Source organism: Periplaneta americana, chromosome 9 (assembly GCF_040183065.1).
Source record: "Periplaneta americana isolate PAMFEO1 chromosome 9, P.americana_PAMFEO1_priV1, whole genome shotgun sequence".
NCBI lineage: Eukaryota > Metazoa > Arthropoda > Insecta > Blattodea > Blattidae > Periplaneta > Periplaneta americana.
In genome coordinates this window covers 51,083,147-51,102,737 of record NC_091125.1, presented here as the reverse complement: position 1 = coordinate 51,102,737, position 19,591 = coordinate 51,083,147, and the positions used below count along the sequence as shown (strand labels likewise).

The window sequence follows — 19,591 nt, the reverse complement described above, 5'->3', positions numbered from 1 at the left end:
GTACATTCAAAACCCGTGTAGGCACTAGTTTCTCCACCCCCCGTGAAATTCACGCAGGAGTCCCACAGCGTTCCATTATCGGGCCCATACTTTTCAATATATTCATTATTGACCTCCCGTTTCGCTATATCCACGGCAGAAGTAGTCATCTGTATATCTATGCAGATGACACTGCCCTCTTGGCGATGGACAAAACCTATAGATTAGCGTCCCGTAGATTGCAGTCGATCTTAGATCACCTCCAGCCGTGGTTCCACGACTGGAGAATCAAGGTCAATGTAGAGAAATGTCAGGCCATACTCTTTTCACTAAGAGCGAGGCTCGAAGATATACCACCACCACCCACACATTTCGGACGAGAAATGCCGTGGATGAACCAAATTAAATATTTAGGGATCATTATGGACTCTCATCTCAACTTCCGAGATCACATCCAATCCCTTCTTCGTAAGGCCAACGGGCTGATAGTTAGACACTATCCCATTCTGGCGGCCTTAACTCCTGACAACCTGAGGGTAGGACTTACCATGTATAAGGCCCTCATTCGCTCTGTCATTACCTATGCCGCACCCGCATGGGGGTTTGCGGCAGTGTCCCATCTCCGTAAACTCCAAGTTGTCCAAAACCAGGTGATTCGACTCATTACCCATCTCCCCCGAGTCGCCTCGAGAAGAAAGTTCCATGATGAACTAGAGTTGCCAACCATAGACGAGTTCATTGCTCGACTGGCTAGGAACCTGTATGCAGAAGCTCGTGCTAACCCCAACCCGCTCATATCTGGCCTCGGCCAGTATGATCCTAGGTTACGGCGTAGACACCAGACAGGTCCATTAGCTATACTATTGAGACAGGAGGACAGGGAGGCTGGCGTTAGTCCCAGGTTTTGGTAGCCACGACTCAACTCCATGAGACTCCTTGGATAGTGCAACCGCTGTAAAATGACCTTGTCTTAACTGGGCTAAACAAAATCCCTCCCTAACATTATCTACTTTTGTTGATCGATGGAACTATAATAGAGCCAATTGGCTAGTATATATCCATCGATTCATAGAGTCATTCAACCTAAGAGCCAACTGGCTAGTCTCTGATATTGAGACAACTCATCCTGCCTAAGGTTTTTCCGTGGTTTTCCTAAGGCGCTAAGGCAAATGTCGGGATGAGCCCTAAAAGAAATGGGCCACGGACCTGCACTCATATCCCCATTAATCTTCCTAATTACTTAAATTAATTAACTAATTACATCTGTCCCCCCTCTTCGTAATTGAGCCATCATATAGCCAAATGGCTTGTCTGAAAATTGAGACGATCAACAAGGCTCATGATAACAATCACCTCCTATATAATAGCCAAATTGGTTAGTCTCCTATACATGAGACAACTCATCTCGCCTAAAGTATTCCGTGGTTTTCCTCAGGCGTAAGACAAATGTCGGGATGAGCCCTATAAGAAATGGGCCACGGACCTATATGCCCTTCACCATATATATTCCACCTTTATTATAAATGATGTATGCCCTAGTTCAGATAATATTAATAGTCTATTAAATATACGAGGTCACTCAATAAGTCGCAAATTGAAAGGACAGGGACCTCTCAAATTGCAGATTAGATTTCACGGCGCTTCTTCCGACGGCCTTCACCTGCTTTGTCATCGAACAACAGATGACGGCGTCTTGCCATCCTAACGGCAAACACCAGCCAAATCCTCCTCGCCCCGTTCCGTGATCAATTGATCAATCTCAGCCCCCCTCGCGTATGTGGTACCTAAGAGGTTACGTCCAATTTCGGCTTCCCCTTCAAAATTTTCTAGAGCTCCTTCAGGGGAGCAGCGTAACCCGGAGTGAGACTAGTGGCCAACAGGCTTGGAGCTCAAATATTTAGTTTTGTACAGCCCCCAACCCCTTGCAAGGACGCGTTTTGCGTACCTTTTAAATCTTCCTCCCAATTCTCCTTCGATTTTTCGATTCTTCTCTCTTTCCAATCCACACCAATTTTCTTTAGGATCCCCATCAGTTTATCTCAATCCACTCTATCAAAAGCCTTTTCTAGATCCACAAATACTACATACACTTCTTTATTCTTCTCTAGGTATCTTTTGCCGATTGTCCGTAGCATTCTAATTGAATTTCTCGTACCTTTTTCCTTCCTGAAGCCAAACTGCTCTTCTTCCAGCTGTTCTTCCATCTTAGAATATAAACATCGATTCAGTATTCGCAAGTGAATCTTCGCCGAGTGCGATATTAGACTGATAGTTCTAAATTCCTTACATTTCTTGACATTATTTTTCTTGGGTATTGGAGTGAACATTGTCTCCGTAAAATCTTCAGGCTATTCGCCTTTCTCATATATTTCTTTGCATAATGATAAAATTTGCTTCTTGTCTTCACTCAAGCATTTCACTAATTTAATGGGGATTCCATCAGCTCCTGTTGCTTTCCCATTCTTCATTTCCTTAAGTGTTAGTTCAACTTCTTCGCTTAAAATTGAAAATCCTTTTCATCTTTTGTTATGGCTTCTTCGTCTTCTATAGCTAAGTCATCTGGACGATTCCTTGTCTCATATAACTCTTCTACATATTTCGTCCATCTGTTTAGTATTCCTTGTTTGTCTATTATTTAATTTCCGATGTTGTCTCTATGAACCACATTGATTTCCTGTTCTTATTTGTGAAGTCCAAACATTTTACTTCGCGGTACATTAAATCATATATTCCTTTTCTCTCTAGATCCTCTATTTCTTCACACTTCTCTTTCATCCAGTCTTCTTTTGCTTCCACCCGAGATATATATAATTACGATATTATGTAATTACCTACATCTAAATACATTTAACTGCATATTTTTCTAACTCAAAATACTTGTTATGGGTATATCAAGATTATCAAATCTTATTGTCATTAAAATGCTCCGAAAGTGATATTTTCGTTATTTATTTTCAATTTTTCTCACTTTTCTGTATTTGTCAGACGCTTCAAAGGTCACTCAATATGTGTAACAATTTTGAGTATGTTAATGAAAGTAATAATTCATATTAGGACCTATATGACAATTAATTTTGTATACATATATGTATAAATAATTAGTTTATTGTAATATGAAAGTGATTAAATTGATAAAGAATAAAATAAATGACGACATTGTAATGTTTTAAAGATTTAAACTCTATCTGTCAAAAACAGAAGAATGTTTTCGCCTTCGATTTTAGTTAAAGATATAATGTTAATTAGTCCTATTTTGTCGGAGACAGTTCGTCCTACACAAATACACTCGAACGAATCTAACTTAAGTACCAGAAAATTATATTTTGTGCGAAATATTTCAATAGCCATGTAGCTAATGCTGTATTTGAATGTGGTCTTTGCAGGTACCGAATATAATTTTTGCCTTCGTGATTATGGCGCTTCACTCATCATATCGGTGTGTCCCGAGATATGATTGTGATGATGACACCGGAGCGTTTGAAATATATTCTCATATGAAAAATATCTTTAATAAATTTAAAGGTATATCGAAGAAAGCAATAAAGATGTGCCGAAAATCGTCCAACAATATACCAGGTATACGATTATCTATTAATGATTTAAGTAATGATGTTAAACCTCAGTCATTGGACTTAATTTGTATTAGGTATTTTTTTTATTAGATTAGTACAGGTTTGTATCAGAACTACTTAACTCGAACTGTATGATACGGAGTGAGTACTTGTATAATGTGTGAAGCAGCAAGTGTTCGGGTTAAATGATTTGTGCCCGTAAAGGTAAATATACACTACATAATATTTTACATATAGCACATGAGAAATCTACATACATTACAATACATTACACATACATACGTGCGCGCATACGCACTTAAGCAAGCAAGCAAGCAAGCAAGCAAGCAAATAAGCGCACACACTTATCAGTAGGTTTCGGATAAAGTAGCTGTATCAGGATAGGCTGTATAGCTGTATAGGATAGGACCTCGACTTACTATAGTAAACAATACCCCCTTCCACTAGCTAAAACACTACCTGATGGAGGGGCACGGCATGTCTCTATCGCTTGGTCCGAAGGGTTGTGGGTTCGAGTCCCGCCTCGGGCATGGGTGTTGTGTTTGTATTAGTGTAAGTAAAACAAAGGAAACAAATGAAAAAACGAAAACAGAAAACAAAGATAACTTGCAAATAGTGTAAGTTAAAAAAATGGAAAGAGAGCTCCCCACTCCTAGCTAAAACATCAGTGAACTGGCCGGGAAACTCGCGACCACTAGTTAATGTTTGTAAAAAAACGCACAGACCAAGGATGTCTATCCTGATAGTTACTTTATCCGAATCATACTTATCAGTTATCTATCACATACCATTAATTTCGATTCAGTATTAAAATTGAAGGGATGAGAATGATATAGTTCTAAGCCACACAGACAAGATTTCGCAGAAAAGCGTATTGAAAGTTCATAGTCTAATTTACTAAAGATGTTATTAATTGGTCCAACAGAATAATATCTGTTATAGTGACAATTAATATTGAGGAGAAAATTTCGCTCCGGCGCCGGGAATCGAACCCGGGTCCTTGGTTCTACGCACCAAGCGCTCTGACCACTGAGCTACAGCTACAGTGGCTTGAAATATAAACGTCAAAAATATATAATAATATAAACGCCTAACTTGGAGTCAGGCCAATAAAGGGAAACACTGTAGGAGGAGAGTTCGGTCCGGTGCTGTAGATTGAATTCGGGATAGCTCAGTGGTCAGAATGCTTGGTACGTAGAACCAAGAACCTGGGTTCGATTCCCGGCGCCGGAGCGAATTTTTCTCCTCAAATATTAATTATCATAGTCCAATCTATTAGGTGCGGTGTCATAATTTCTTCAGCGTATACTTATGTCATTTGTTCAGTAAATTTTATAATATTTTACTAGTAGCTTCTACATATGTAGGCCTATAAGAAACGAATTCGTAAAAAAACTATTTTTGTTAGAAGTGTGGCTTTGGACTATCTCATCCTCACCCCTTTAAATTGTTATTGTTATATAATAAACATTTTATTAAAAGTATAAGCTAACGAGAGACATAACTGATCAATCTAAAAGAGAAAAAATAATCAAATATAATTAAATATATTAACAAGTTAAATTTGCGGTAGATAAGCACTATGAGAAAGAGACTACTAGACACAAAATATGGAATATCGTAATAGAAATATGTGCTAGTATTCAATTTGTGCTAATAATCGTTTACCAACAACTGTGAATTTTGTGTGATACATTGAGTACATTGTGTTGCACATTATAGTAACATTGGACAATGGTGTGAATGATATAATGAAGTCTGAATTATAAAAAAAATGCTAATGCACGTACTAATACTTCTCAGATTTTCATCCCATTTTGAGATATTTACAGTTAATACTTAATACTGATTTTTATGAAAAATATTTATTATTTGTGTGAACCATAAATTAAGCCTATTGTAGAATCCATGTAACCCAGCGACAGTATCCATTAGAGATGATGTCGAAGTAGAGAAATTGGCCAACAAGCTATTCACAATATTTTATTATTGTATAAATAGTGGAATAAATCTTATGTAACCATAAAGCAGTTGTTGTAAGTACGTCTATTGCTGTGTTTCTGTGTGCAATGGCAGGCTCTCAACTCCTGTTATTCCGTCCCAACTCCATGAGCGTGGCTATACTCTGTTTTTATAGAGAAGGAAGCTTCCCACCATTGACTTTAAAAACGTTAGGGAGAACTTTGCCAATCAGTAACAAGAGGAATTGCGGGTGTGCTACTTACTACCGTATACCTGTGTGACAGGATGTGCCTACAACACCTTAACATTCTTTGTTATCCTCGCTGAGTCTAGGCCTGCTTTTAACCTGGATAAGTTTAGTTATTAAACACATCATTTGCTCGTACAATTATTTTTCATTCAAGATGATGGATATTGTGATTGGTGTGCTGGTGATAGGGATGCTTAGTAATTACTTTCTATTTAATAGATGGTAGAGGACATTACTTATTCTGATACCAATGAAGTCGTGTATATGTATTTACTGAGCGAATATGGCAATGCAAGAAATGGAAGACAAATTTCCGTTATTCATGTTTTGAAGAGAATACATGAAGCGATGAATGTATCCAAAATTGCGGTATATAGTTAAATGAAGAAAAATTAATGGGAGAAAAATTAAAAGGCCTTCCAAAAAGCGTATTCGCGTCTCTTCTGCTACATTAGACACATTTATTCAGCAAGTGCAAAACGGATAGTACTGGCTTTAAATAAATATGGCTTTATACCCAATTTAGAAGATTTTTGCCGGAAGCTCGCAAAGTACGAAACGCTACAAATTCTCTCTCACTCGAAAATTTGGGTTCGAGCCCTGGTGCCGGAAAGAATTTTCTCTCCGCTCCACCCATCCTTTCATCATATGATAACGCAGAATTCCTGCACGGAAATATCATATTGCCGTTGTTCCTGCAATAACTCCTCTGTGACATATTTATCTATTTTCAGACTTTTGCTCTATTAAATAACTTAAATAGTGATACAGCAAATAATAAAATCTCCTATATGTTAATTATATTTCTTTGTTTCGAAAATGTAACAATTCATAATCCCCTATGTACGGCTGCCATAGGATGAATTAATGTGTTTTTTCCTTCTACTGAAAAATTGTATATTTTGCACATACGTGTTATTGCAAGAACAAAGACGATATGTACTTCGGTACATCATAATAATATGGTATGCGTAAATAATCACTTTGTGATTCAAAACGGCGCTCATTCTGTCGGATCCCAGCCAATTAGTCACTCGTAATGAGTGCACCTCTACACATAGTGCGTTGGACATTGTGCCACTGTAAGAGTCTGTGACACAGTGCATGAGGGTTGGCCACCAAAGCCAAACTGAGAGGTGGAACTTAAACTGAGGATTCAATCCGGCATCGGAACTGGAATCCGGTGTGGCTTAGTGGATAAAGCATCAGCACGTAGAGCTGAAAACTCGGGTTCGAGTCCCGGTGCCGGTGAGAATTTTTTTCCTCTCCACCCATCCATCATATGATAACGCAGAAATGCCAGTACTTCACGGAAATATCATATGAACTTCGGTACATCATAATAACAGGTAATTGCGTTTAAAGAAATTTGATTTCTTGTATGTAAGACTACCGGTTTCTGCTTTAAAATATAGTGGAAGAGAACTATTTCTAGTTAGCTGAAGAAAGTGCTTACGGTACGACAAATGGAGTCCTTTTAAATCATTAAGTTGATTTTTATAACGAAAGATTAAGTGTTTCTTGTTCCCTTTGTTCGCTGAATAATTACCGGTAATTAAAATTAAATCATAGCATTTAAAAGTAATATTGTTATTTATTCCGTTTAATGTAAAATAGGCATATCGTATTTTCTGTTTTCTCCTATGGAGTTTTAAATGATTTAAAATGTTATTTTTATAACATGAAATAGGAATTATTACTGTTTATGTTCTCTAGAACATTCAACTGAAATGTGAGTGTAAAATTATGTCTTAAGTTGTGATTTTTATTTTAAATTTTCCAAGTTCTTTTCTTTAATGTGAAATTAATATTCTTCAGTCTCCGTTCTCTAACACAGCTTAAACACAAAAAATAAACTGTGTGTCATCTGTATTGTTTCTTACGATTTTAAAAACAATGTACAGTACATGGAAATGACCTCCCACTCCCCTATTCAAAACAAGCCAGGTTGTTCAGAGCAACACAAAAAACATACTGGGCATTCCCTACTGATTACAGGGTTGGACGATCGCATAATTCATGTCTCTTAAAATACAAGTTTTCTTGAAAAACTAATTGAAATACAGCAGAATGGTGTTCGACTTATGTGTTGCTTTTTACTAAAGTAATCTTCCACCAAAATAAATGCCATTACTTATGGTTCACCCTGTATAACCCACTTCGGGATTTAAAACAGAGACCTATCTTAGGCATACGTGTCCTAAGATCACAATACTGGTACCTAACAGAATATCCTATTATAATATGAAACTGTCATTTTTAAATTCAGTTTATTATTTGTCAACTTCGCACAAGACATTTAGGCGTGATCACGCTCTGCCCTCAGATACTTTTTCATTGTGATCAAGCTAAATGCTCTGAAATTCCATAAAATATTCCTAATTCAACAGAAATATTAGCTCTGGAGGAAGTTTTAAAACTACTCGTCCCTGTGTAGATTTAACTGGTTTTAATTCCATGAGCTCTTCTCGAATATTCATGAATTCAAGTTTATACGAACTACTTCTGGCGAAAAACAGGGAATGACTCCCCATTTGAGATTAAAGTATTTCTTTTATGTCTTGTGAAATTTCAGACCAAGAATGTCAGCCTTATATGTGTTGGCAAAGCAAACTAAGTTCTTGGTCTGTGGATAAGCTTCGGGGCTTCTACCGCGTTGTCTTGGTGTTGGTGGCTGACGTTTCGACCGCTGTGTTGTGGTCAACTTCAGAGCAGTTAGATAAGGAAATGGTCTGCGAGCTCGTGTATATATATATATATATATATATATATATATATAGTAGTGTCGATGGGGGGGGGGGAGTATTTTCGGTGATAGGCCGCAGGTTCTCCTTCTGGCATCTGATTGGTAGAAGCCCCGAAGCTTATCCACAGACCATGTACACCAGTCGCGGAAGCCTATGCGAACACTAAACTAAGTTCTTACATCTTACATTATTGTATATACATTCAACATTGGATTTGAATGTTCTGTGCAGTTTTCATTAGGGTATAATATTTCTAGAAGACACATCATTAGCCGAACAGGTAAAGTGTCAGCTTTCAACGCTGGTAACCCGGGTTCGAATCCCGGTGGATGCACATTGAATTTGTGGTGAACGAAGACTGTTTGCGGCAAGTTCGAAGCCTCCGGTAAGTTTGCGGGGAGTATTCCTGTTTCTCTACCAGCATTCCACCACTGGTCCATTAATCATGATCATCATACAGTGCTACGTAGTTCGCCTCTCATGGTGCAGTGATGGCAACGCCTATGGCGGCAAAAACGACTATAACTTTGGTACGTTAGTCATTGTCTGCAAACAAGAGTTGTGGACGCTTGAGTGAATGACACAAAGTCAGGTACCTGCCATTGGATTTAAAAAAATGCTTTCAGAAAATAGTCTCATAGATTTGAAAGAACCTCGTATATACATTGAATTTTTAGCAGGCAAAATTGAAGTTGAGGTCTAGGAAAGTAGAAATGAAGCTGCAATTCAGGAAAGTAGAAATGAAGCGGAAATCCAGGAAAATTAAAACGCCGAACAAGGTAAGACGTAACGTTCGTAATTAAGAATTGAATCGATGTCTTTGTTCTTTTTTTTTCTCATTTTGGACTAATGTGTTCGGGACATAATGCATCTTCTGTTCTGGACATGAAAATGTGAAATCATGCGACTGTATATTCATAAGAATAGCTACTCAACAAGGAATACACGTGTTCTCTTCTTTCGCTTGATTTGTAATATTAAAAACTGAATAAGAAAGTTTTAAGTATTTAATTGCTTAATCTTATCTAGCTCTTATAGGAATTGTTAATGGTCATTTAATAACTGAAACTGTGTGTCACAATCAGTGCTTCAGTCTGTAAAAAATATTTGGAAAGACTCGCCTTTAATGTAATAGCTTACATAAGAAACGATACTGAGATATGTTTTCTGTAATTTCTTGCTTCCGACAAGTTGTCTAATTTGTCAAGATTCTTCCTGCCCGCAGCCAAAACTTAACATACAGCTCTTGATTGAACTCGTTCAGAGGAGATCTCACACTGGTTAATAGAGGAACTAGTTCACTCGACAAGTAAAAAGTTCCTTCTTTCTGTCATGATGATATTGATGATGCTGGAAGATCTTTCACACTTGGAAGATGAAATTGGTATAGTGTTAACAACATGGAATAGAGGATTGAATTCTCTAGATGGTTTCCCTATGTCAATGTATTTTTCGAAAGGCTGTTATACACCTCCTTCTATCTGGAAGTTGAAATAATTTACATAGATATGAAATGCTTCCTTCGCCATATCTGATGGTCAATTCTTTTTAAATAGCACCTTCACATTTTCTATGAGACTATGTGTCACTTTCAGTTTTCCTTGGAATCAAATCATGTTTTATGTAACGACGCTCGCAACTGCCGAGGTTATATCAGCGTCGCCGGTGTGCCGGAATTTTGTCCCGCAGGAGTTCTTTTACATCTAGCGACATGAGCCTGTCGCATTTAAGCACGCTTAAATGCCATCGACCTGGGCCGGGATCGAACCCGCAACCTCGAGCACAGAAGACCAGAGCTGTATCACCTGCGTCACCGAGGTCAACCAGTTTTGCATGATGTTTTATTGTCTGTTCATGTGATAATCTGATTACATTTTGTATCGATCTGTTGTCGAGATTTGTTGCAAGACTTCTGAAGAACTGAGGTCAGATTATTTCTGAAACTTTTTAGTAGTTTTATAGATAAATATGTTGAAATTTCTTCTGAATGATTGCTTGTAATTAAACCTTTACATATATCGTCAATTTTCTGCCTATTTTATCACGTAATACTGTTTTTTTAATAAATAGCCAACGAACTTAGATTTCAAATTACTAGTGTTTCATCTTAACCAGTATATAGACTAGCTTCCATGAATACAAGTCACTCTACAAAACGAGCACACAGACAGGCTTTCTGGGATTCCGCCTGAACTGGGCTTATAAAACCCGGGCTAAATGGGCCAGTCGTAACTTTTAACTTGCTCTGCAGCTGCGCCGGAACCCAAGCCTGACAGCAGGCAGTTACGGGCGTGATATTGTCTGCTTTTTCGGTGTCTGTAGTACACTCAAAGTATTTGAAGCTGTCCACTTGTTCTACTGCCTCGTTTCGAATTCGCATGTTTACCTCCTTTATTTTTCTCCGATAGCTATTGTCTTCGTCTTGTTTGCATTTATCTTCATCCTGTATAACTCACAGCTGTCACTTACAAGTAAACCTTCAGGTGGGGTAAAAAAACAAAGACTTACCTTTGTTACCATTCGATTAAGCATTAAAAGCAATGAAAAACACGTAAATTTTACAACTCGAACGCAATGAACACCAGAGATCTCGACCAATCAAGATCAAGTTGACATGGGCTACTTAGATTGCAAACAACTATACCACGCTGCAATGCTAGATGCGAGAGCGAAGACAGTACTGCTGTAGACGCGCTGTCAGCTAGTTTGTACCTTGCAGTTTATTGTATGACGTTATGTGCGGTGAGCTGAAGAAGATGAACTCAGTGAATATAGTTATTAAAATTTTGGATAAACTAAATGAAGAGGGTTATAAGGAGACGGTGAAATGTCGCGGAAGGAACTTGGAATTGTTGATGATATATATGACTTATTAAAGAGTTATTAATCGGAAGCAGTTGAAGAAAGTCATACTATGGACACTGATGAAAATGAACCATGAAATGATGACAATGTCATGCCTCATGTACGAGAATAGGAGACTGAAAAAACAAATACTACGTCAGAAGAGGAATTAAGTACTTCACAAAGTTTCGGTTCTCAATACGCTCCTTCCCCTCCCAAAACATCCCGAGCCATTGACTTCGAAGAAAAATGTGGAGTAACAGAGTATTGGATTCTGTCAGGTGTACCGACAAACAAAAAGAAAAAGTTTAACCATAGGTCATGGAACAGTATGAAGCATAAATTCACGTGGTTAACACACGAAAGTCAACTGTCAAAAGATTGCAACTCATAAGTCGTATTTTGTGGCATGATTTTGGACAGTTTGGACATGTACAATGATGATCAAGTGTTTAATACAGACGAATGTGGGTTCCATAAGGAAATGCCTTTCGGCAGAACATTAGAACGCCAAGGAACCAGTAAAGTGTACGGTGTCGTGCAATCTAAGGGGGCAACTACACATTCCTACACTATAACGCAGGTGGTTTCTAAAGCTGGAAAACGATGCCAAAGTTGCTACTTATTCTCCAAGAACCGAAAGGTATAAGTAAAAGATTTACGGAACGCATTTTCCAGAGTGACAACCTTGTAGTAAAATGGACTTCGTCGGGAAAAAAGACCAAAAAAAAATATGGATACAATTCTTGCGAGAAATATTCCTTCGTAATTCTGCAACTTGCAATCTTTTGCTGTTGGACTCGTATGGTATCCACTGCGACGAAAATACAATTAAGCAACTGTTAGAAGAAGGGGACTATGGTCTTGAAAAACTAGTAGTTAAAATCATACCGCCAAATACGACTTACGAGTTGCAATCTTTGGACAGGTACTTTTTTCGAATGTGTAAGCATATGATTTGACACATTTCTCATAATGTAGATTTTTGATGATTCATCTGATACATTAAAAAAACGCAACAATATACTGAAACTACAGTCGCTTGTTTACCAGAAGTTTCTTTTTCCACGATTCCAACAGGCGCATGGGTATGGTTGGGATCCAGAAGTGGACAACGTTTTCAAAACACTACAGAGTACTGTAACCGAAATGTACAAGGAATATGTATGATTTGTGCAAAATTAGCCTGTATAAAGTGCGGGAGGTGTACTGAATATTTGTGTTTCCAACATTTTGCATTAGCTATCACTGTTGTGCGACATATGTTTCTGGATAAAAACAAATCAGATTCTGAAATACGATGCGTTAAGTAACATGATGACCACATCATCGTTTTCCTTCTTATGCATTAATCGCTAGTTGAAGGTGTGTTTTCTTGCTGCTTGAAGCCTCGTGTTCTGGGCTGTGTATCGCACTTGATAATTGCAGTCGAGTTACGAAATTTTAGGATTATTTATATTTTATTATGCTGATTCCAAAAATATAAGTTTCATTTTCATTGTTTTTTACCTCAGGTGAAGGTTTACTTGTTAGCTCCAATAGAATATCTCTTGGTATAGTCTTCTCTTCTGCTAACAACGTCATATCATCAGAAAATTTTATGCACTTTATTATTCTTCCTCCTACTATCATCCTTCCCACGTTCTGAAAACAGTTCTTCACTAAATCCTCCAAGTAGATGTTGAATAGGATTACCTACAACACTCGAGACTGGGATACCGAAAATCCATTTTGTTCCCATTAAATCCCATTACTACATGATCAAAAAGTGTGTGTTTGGTTTGCGGTTAGTGCGCGAAGGACAGTTGGCTCCATATTTTTCATACGAAACAGATATCGTAATCCGGAGTTACAATATTAATGGAGGATATTTTGAGCAACTTTCCGAAATTCAGATAAGATCCTTTTCATGTTCTTAATTAAATAATTCACTGGTTACTTGAAAGCCCACCTTTCAGACTGTACACAACGGCAAGGATGTTATCTATGAAGGCTGGCGATCTACTTGCTAGAACGTAGTGCCGAGAGACTGTCAGGAGTAACGCCATTCGTATCTTCGTAAGGGCGGCACTTCAAGATCATGATACATAAACCATCAACACGCATTCAGGAGGTCCGGGTTAAAAACCCCGCGACCCGCCAGTCGTACTGCGGTTTTTCATCGTTTGCCTCAATTAATATTATTAACATTAATCGAGATCTAAAATCAACTACATGAACACAAGCCATCTGTAACACACGACTCTAGAAACAGGAACTCAACAATAGTAAAAATAAAAGGTCTAAGCTTACTGATATACCGAAAGCTCCTACACACACCACATGCCCTTACGCTAAGTGTTAAAGCGTTTATGCATAAACTTAACATAAAGATATTTATTTAACATACAGTACCGTAATTTCCCATAACTATGGTCCAGGCACCCAAGTATGGTCCAAAACGCATTATGTACTACTTAGTCCCGCAAGAGTTTGGTGTTTGCCATTTAAGGCGACAATGTCATGGAATTATGTTCCCCATAGATGCTTCAATCTACCATTACACGTGGCAATGATATGGATGCTTAACAAGGTCAGTGTGCATCGTCATATTGAATGTGTGAAGACAGGAAATCATTCAGTTTGTGTTTGTTTGTTTTATTAAGCTCTCCTCTGTAGAAATAGTACGTTATAGATAAATGATTCTTTGTACAATTAAACCTGGCTATATAGTGTTTACTTTCACGTAATAATTACACTAGCAGAGATTAAGGACTCTGCGTGAAAAATGTTTAACCTCAAGACTACAAGTCAGTCCTCAACTATGTACCACAATTTTTCGTGGACCATAGTTCTATTTCATTTTGAAATATTTGTTTCAATAAAATGTGATCAATGTGATTATTTACTTCTGCAAATACGGTATCTCAGTATATTCCAAAACACCATTTAATATTATAGTCAAGTAAACAAAGAAACAGGCTGTTCCAGCATCAATGGTACTAGCACGAATGATGGTCCGGTAAAACGAAAACTTCAGGTCCCTGTAAGTGACTATGAGAGCGATGAAATTGAATTGGATACAGATTATGAGGTTTCCGGTATTCTCTCCATATTTACAGTCAGTCAGATATGGAAAAGAAGACGAAATCTGTTAAATTAATGCTAAAGGCACATAGTTATATGGTAGTTACTTATGAGGAGAAATTGTGGTCAGGGAAGTTTTGGAAGTGAAGAATAATGGAGCTGTTGTTTCACGTATAGTAAGAAGCGGAAATTACTGAGGTGGCGAGAAATAGAAAACATTTGATTCTATAGAAAGGAAAACATAATAAAAAACAAATTGAAGACCCCAAATGCGTCTCGAAAAAGATCTATTTTCAATTTCAGATTTACAAGAGAAGTAGAGATTCAAAGGATCGAAATAAGCCTAATGAATGTAGTTCTTAGTACGATAAATAAACATTATCAGTGAATTTATTTGCATAATATTTCGCTAAGAACGTGTTTATTTTGATAGCGTACTTTTGTTCTTTAATATACAGTCACCTGCGAAAAAACCGGGCCAACTTCATTTTCTTTAATTTTTTTTTTAAATTGTAGGATTTTTTTAAATAACTGTAGGTGTACTGAGGTTCATTTAGTTATTCATTTATTTTGTGATACGTAACACTGTGATACTGAACACGTAATAGCCAACAATGATCTGAAAAGAAGATTGGTTCTTCTTGTAATATTGTGTGTAAACTTCTCGAACTCATTTAGAGCTAAGCTGAAGATGTCTGCAAACTGGTAAGCTCTTTTGAGGCAGTATTTGAGTACTTCATTGTATACAAATGTCACTAAGTCCTACCGATTCAGCAAAAGTGGTTGCATTGATAGAAGGTTGGAATAGTCAGCGTTATGTGGCTGCAGTTCTTGGGATTCCTCGATCGACCGTACAACGAGTGTACCATCGCTTTAGAGAGACAGGAGATTATTCCCGGAGACCCGGTTCAGGGAGAAAACGAATAACTTCGTCTCGTGACGACCATTTTATTGTCCTAAACACATTAAGAAATCGCCATTCCACAGCTATTGAGACCAGAAGAGTCTTTCAGAAAATAAGACAAGTTAATATGAGTGAGAGAACTGTAAGAGGACGTCTGGATGAATGTGGGCTGATTCCAGAAGACTAGCTAAAGGCCCGGAATTGCTCCAGCAACATCATATTGAACGATTACGTTTTACTCACAATCATGCTAATTGGAACCTGGGGGAGTGGCGACGAGTGCTCTTCACAGATGAATCGAGATTTAGTTTACAGATGGACGTGAAAGAGTGTGGAGAAGGAGAACGTTTTTCTTCATGTAACTTCAGTTTACGTGTCAGTTTCCAAGGTGGAGCAGTAATGGTATGGGGTGGCATTTCGTACGAAGCTCACACAGAACTTGTGTTCATTAATGGAGGTGCTTTGACTTATTGGTGGAAAGTTCCTGTTAACGCATGACAATGCTTGCCCTCATGCTACAAGAATCGTGGATGAGTTCCTTCAAGACGCTGGATTGAATAGGATGACATGGCCAGCAAGAAATCCTAACATAAACCATACTGAACATGTGTGGGAAATGCTAGGGAAGCGAGTTTAGAAGTCGTCTAACTCCTCACAGTAACTTACAGCAGCTCCGAAATGTTCTAAGGAAAGAATGGAATAGAATCGACCAGACTGACATCCAGAATCTGATCGAAGGGTTGAATCGGCGAATGGTAACAGTCATACAGACAGGGGGAGGCAATACGCGCTATTACCAACATCTGGGTGGCCACAAAATCAGTTGAACATTTGGAAGAAAATTGATATAATTTGTAAGTTTTTTTTTTTCTGGGAAGCAATGTTTTCTTCATTTCATAAAGGATTTTCTGATTCTCGCCTCATAAAAAAATTGATAAAATTTAGGTGGCCCGGTTTTTTTGCCGGTGAGTGTAGTTGTTCATTATTGCAGAAAAATGACTTTCAGATTTCACTTGTTTATTGAGTGTTTATATAATGTGTACTAATAAAAAGAATCCATGTACTTTTCCATTTATTTTTAATATTTCTGTTCTAGATTATGTTTCTACCCTTAAATTAAAAACTCAATGTATTGATTTACGAATAATTACAGCTCCAGCTACAGTCCATTCATGCTTTCAAGCATGAATATATGAGTGGACCATAGTTGGGCAACTCAGAATACAACTATGTACCAATGCTTATTATTTTTTTCAACACTTGTAATTAAATAATTTCAAACACATATGTCAATATTTATTTAATATACACTTACAAGAGTCCGAAGGCAAAATTTCACTTAATCTGGATGAATAGTAGGTACTGAATATACAAAGAAAAATGTGACAAATGTGGACCATAGTTCGGGGAAACAACGTTGTTTAAATTATATATGAGCGCATGTAAATTATGTATCTACGGCCTACATACAACAAATCCAAGTATTTTAATAGGTCTTGTGGTTGGAGTGCTCACAATCAAAACTATTCCTGGTTTCATATTTCAGAACTGGCAACGTTTCGGACTAAAGAGGGAGGCAATTGACATCGTTCTTGCAGCTCTAAGAGATTCATATTTCTACTCCGAAATTATTAATTTGTACAGCCAACAATGTTCTTCACATAATAATTTAATTATTTATTCAATAATTCCTTGTTATTGCTGAGCGACTCACTTAAAACCTGAACTTTTGTTAATTATATACTTTCAACAGCCTATTGTACAACTATGCTCTAGGATAGCCTGTTAATACACGAAACCTTTATCGTTTCGACAGATAAATAAATAAATAAATAAATAAATAAATAAATAAATAAATAAATAAATAAAAATAAACAAATAAAAATAAACAAATAAAAATAAACAAATAAAATAAATTATATTATATAGGCATATATACACACACAAACAATTATTTACTAGTGTGCAGAAAAATTCTCAGTCTCTCCGGGAATCAATAATGCAGTGCGCAGTGCGTTTGGGTGGATGTAAAAATTCCAGAAGAGAAAATCCTTCCAATTCCCATCGGTAATTCGCACACTACTGTTAATGCATCATCTTATGCAAGGAAATCAGAGAAATACATACCGAATTGATATCAGTTCTGTGTAATACATATTGTTGTTTAGTCAACAATACGAAGACACTGATACCTAATAATTTGCCGCAGTAACAAGAAATCACCCACCGGTATGATTCAGTCGGCTAAGACATTTTCCTGCCGATCTGGAGTCGTGCTAGGGCGCGGGTTCCATCCCCGCTTGGGCTTGAGTACTTGGTTGTGTTTTTCCCAGGTTCTCTCCAACCGTAAGGGGAATGTCAGGTAATCTATGGCGAATCTTCGGCCTCATCTCGCCAAATACAACTCGCTGTCAGCACTCCCACCGACGTTAAATAACATTGTAGTTGATACAGCGTCGTAAAATAAGCGAGTAAAAAAGAAAACAAGAAATCACGTAAATTGGTTAACACAACTGTCTTCATATGTGTGAATGAAGAAAAGTCTAGTACCCGCCATTAGTTAAAAAAAATATATATATTACACTACATGTTAAAGTAATCTTCTGCTTTACTTCCAGATATAGAAGATCTAAGTGAAATGCAAAGTACTTATAGTTATATAGAATTTCCTGATTGTTGTTCTACAAAATGTTATACAGCATTCCCTTATCTTTTGGAAAATGAATATTCTACTTCCTGGAAAAGTTTGAGGAAGAAGCTGTACATGCTGAATGACCATGCATATTATAAGAGAGCATATTTTCTCATGTGTGTGATTAGTTCTCTTACTTTGGTGAGTTTCTTACTTTGACATTATACTAATCACTAATTACATGTAAAAACGTACTGCGATTAACTGATAATTGCAGTAAATTATTTTGAAAGTTATGTAAATAGACATAAATAACATCCTGGTAACAATATTTTTCATGGTACCGGTATCTACTTATTGATTAATTAGTAACATAAGTTATTGAGCAAATATTATAATAATTAAAATTTGAGCCAATGCTGGGCATTATCTGCAGTTTAAGACCTAATTACCGGTACCATTCTAACATAGCATGACCTCTCTCAAATAGCAGCTTTAAATGTTACTTGGTTTATTGACAATTTTCGTATATTGCCACTGATGTATGTATGTATGTATGTATGTATGTATGTATGTATGTATGTATTTATTTACACTGCAAGTGGGCAAGCACCCGGTGGCAGTGGTATATACAATATTAACAATACACAATAAAATGATAACAAATACACAATAAAATTTACAATACACAATACAATTTTACACACAATACAATAATAATACACAATACAATTTAACACAAAATAATAAAACATAAAATAAAATACCTAATTTTACAATACAACCTACAAATTATCTATAGGTCCTACATAAGTTTCAATAGTCTTTCACTTTACTCTCATCTCATTTCCTGTAGTGGCACTATGACGCATTTCACTGACACTTTAGCACACATTTCACTGACACTATAGAACACATTTTATTGACGCTATAAATTATCACTGATCGGAACTGTTCACTGCACTGTAAAACCATAACTTCACTGACTCACCTCGCTTCACTGATACAACAGTTCAAATAAGTCAAATAATTACATCCTTATGCATACTTATAAACAGAACTACATTTAAACTAAACATTTCTAGTCTAAGGCCCTCTTACACGCTAGTTTTAAATAATTTACAATTCAAACCAAGGAAGTAAACTCGTCAGCCTAGATAAATACATGTCACCTTAAAAAATTAAATGTTGAATGTCACCTTAATTTTAATTTTCACTTTATATACAACTTTTTAAATTATTCTTGAATCTCCTTAAGGAAGGACAGCCCTCAAAGACCGCTGCAGGTAGGTCATTCCAATCATTTATAGTTCTATTTAAAAATGAGAATTTACCTACATCCGTTTTCTGTTTCCTACATTTGATTTTAAAATCATGATCGTTCCTACCATAGTACGTTGGCTTTTCTAACCGATCCGTTATGTCTACCCATGATTTCTGACCTAGATGTGCTCTATACAATGATGCTATTCTAGTTTTCCTACGTCTATTTTCCAAAGTTTCCCATTTAAGTTCTTTTATCATATCGTTTCCATCTTCTCTTTTACCTTTAACAAATTTCACTGCCCTATACTGGATTCTTTCTAAGGAACTTATCTGGTATATTCTATAGGGATCCCAACACGTAGTTCTGTA

General features: G+C 36.9%; 1 protein-coding gene across 1 annotated transcript in view; it reads left to right on the top strand.

Annotated features, from left to right (window-relative positions):
- The window catches only part of LOC138705921 (sodium channel protein PaFPC1-like), a 127,470-nt gene that overhangs the window by 59,574 nt on the left and 48,305 nt on the right, over window positions 1-19,591 (top strand). The window contains exons 17-18 of the mRNA XM_069834696.1: window positions 3,363-3,555; window positions 17,943-18,157. Of these exons, the coding sequence (XP_069690797.1) occupies window positions 3,363-3,555; window positions 17,943-18,157 (408 nt within the window). The remainder of the gene's footprint in view (window positions 1-3,362; window positions 3,556-17,942; window positions 18,158-19,591) is intronic.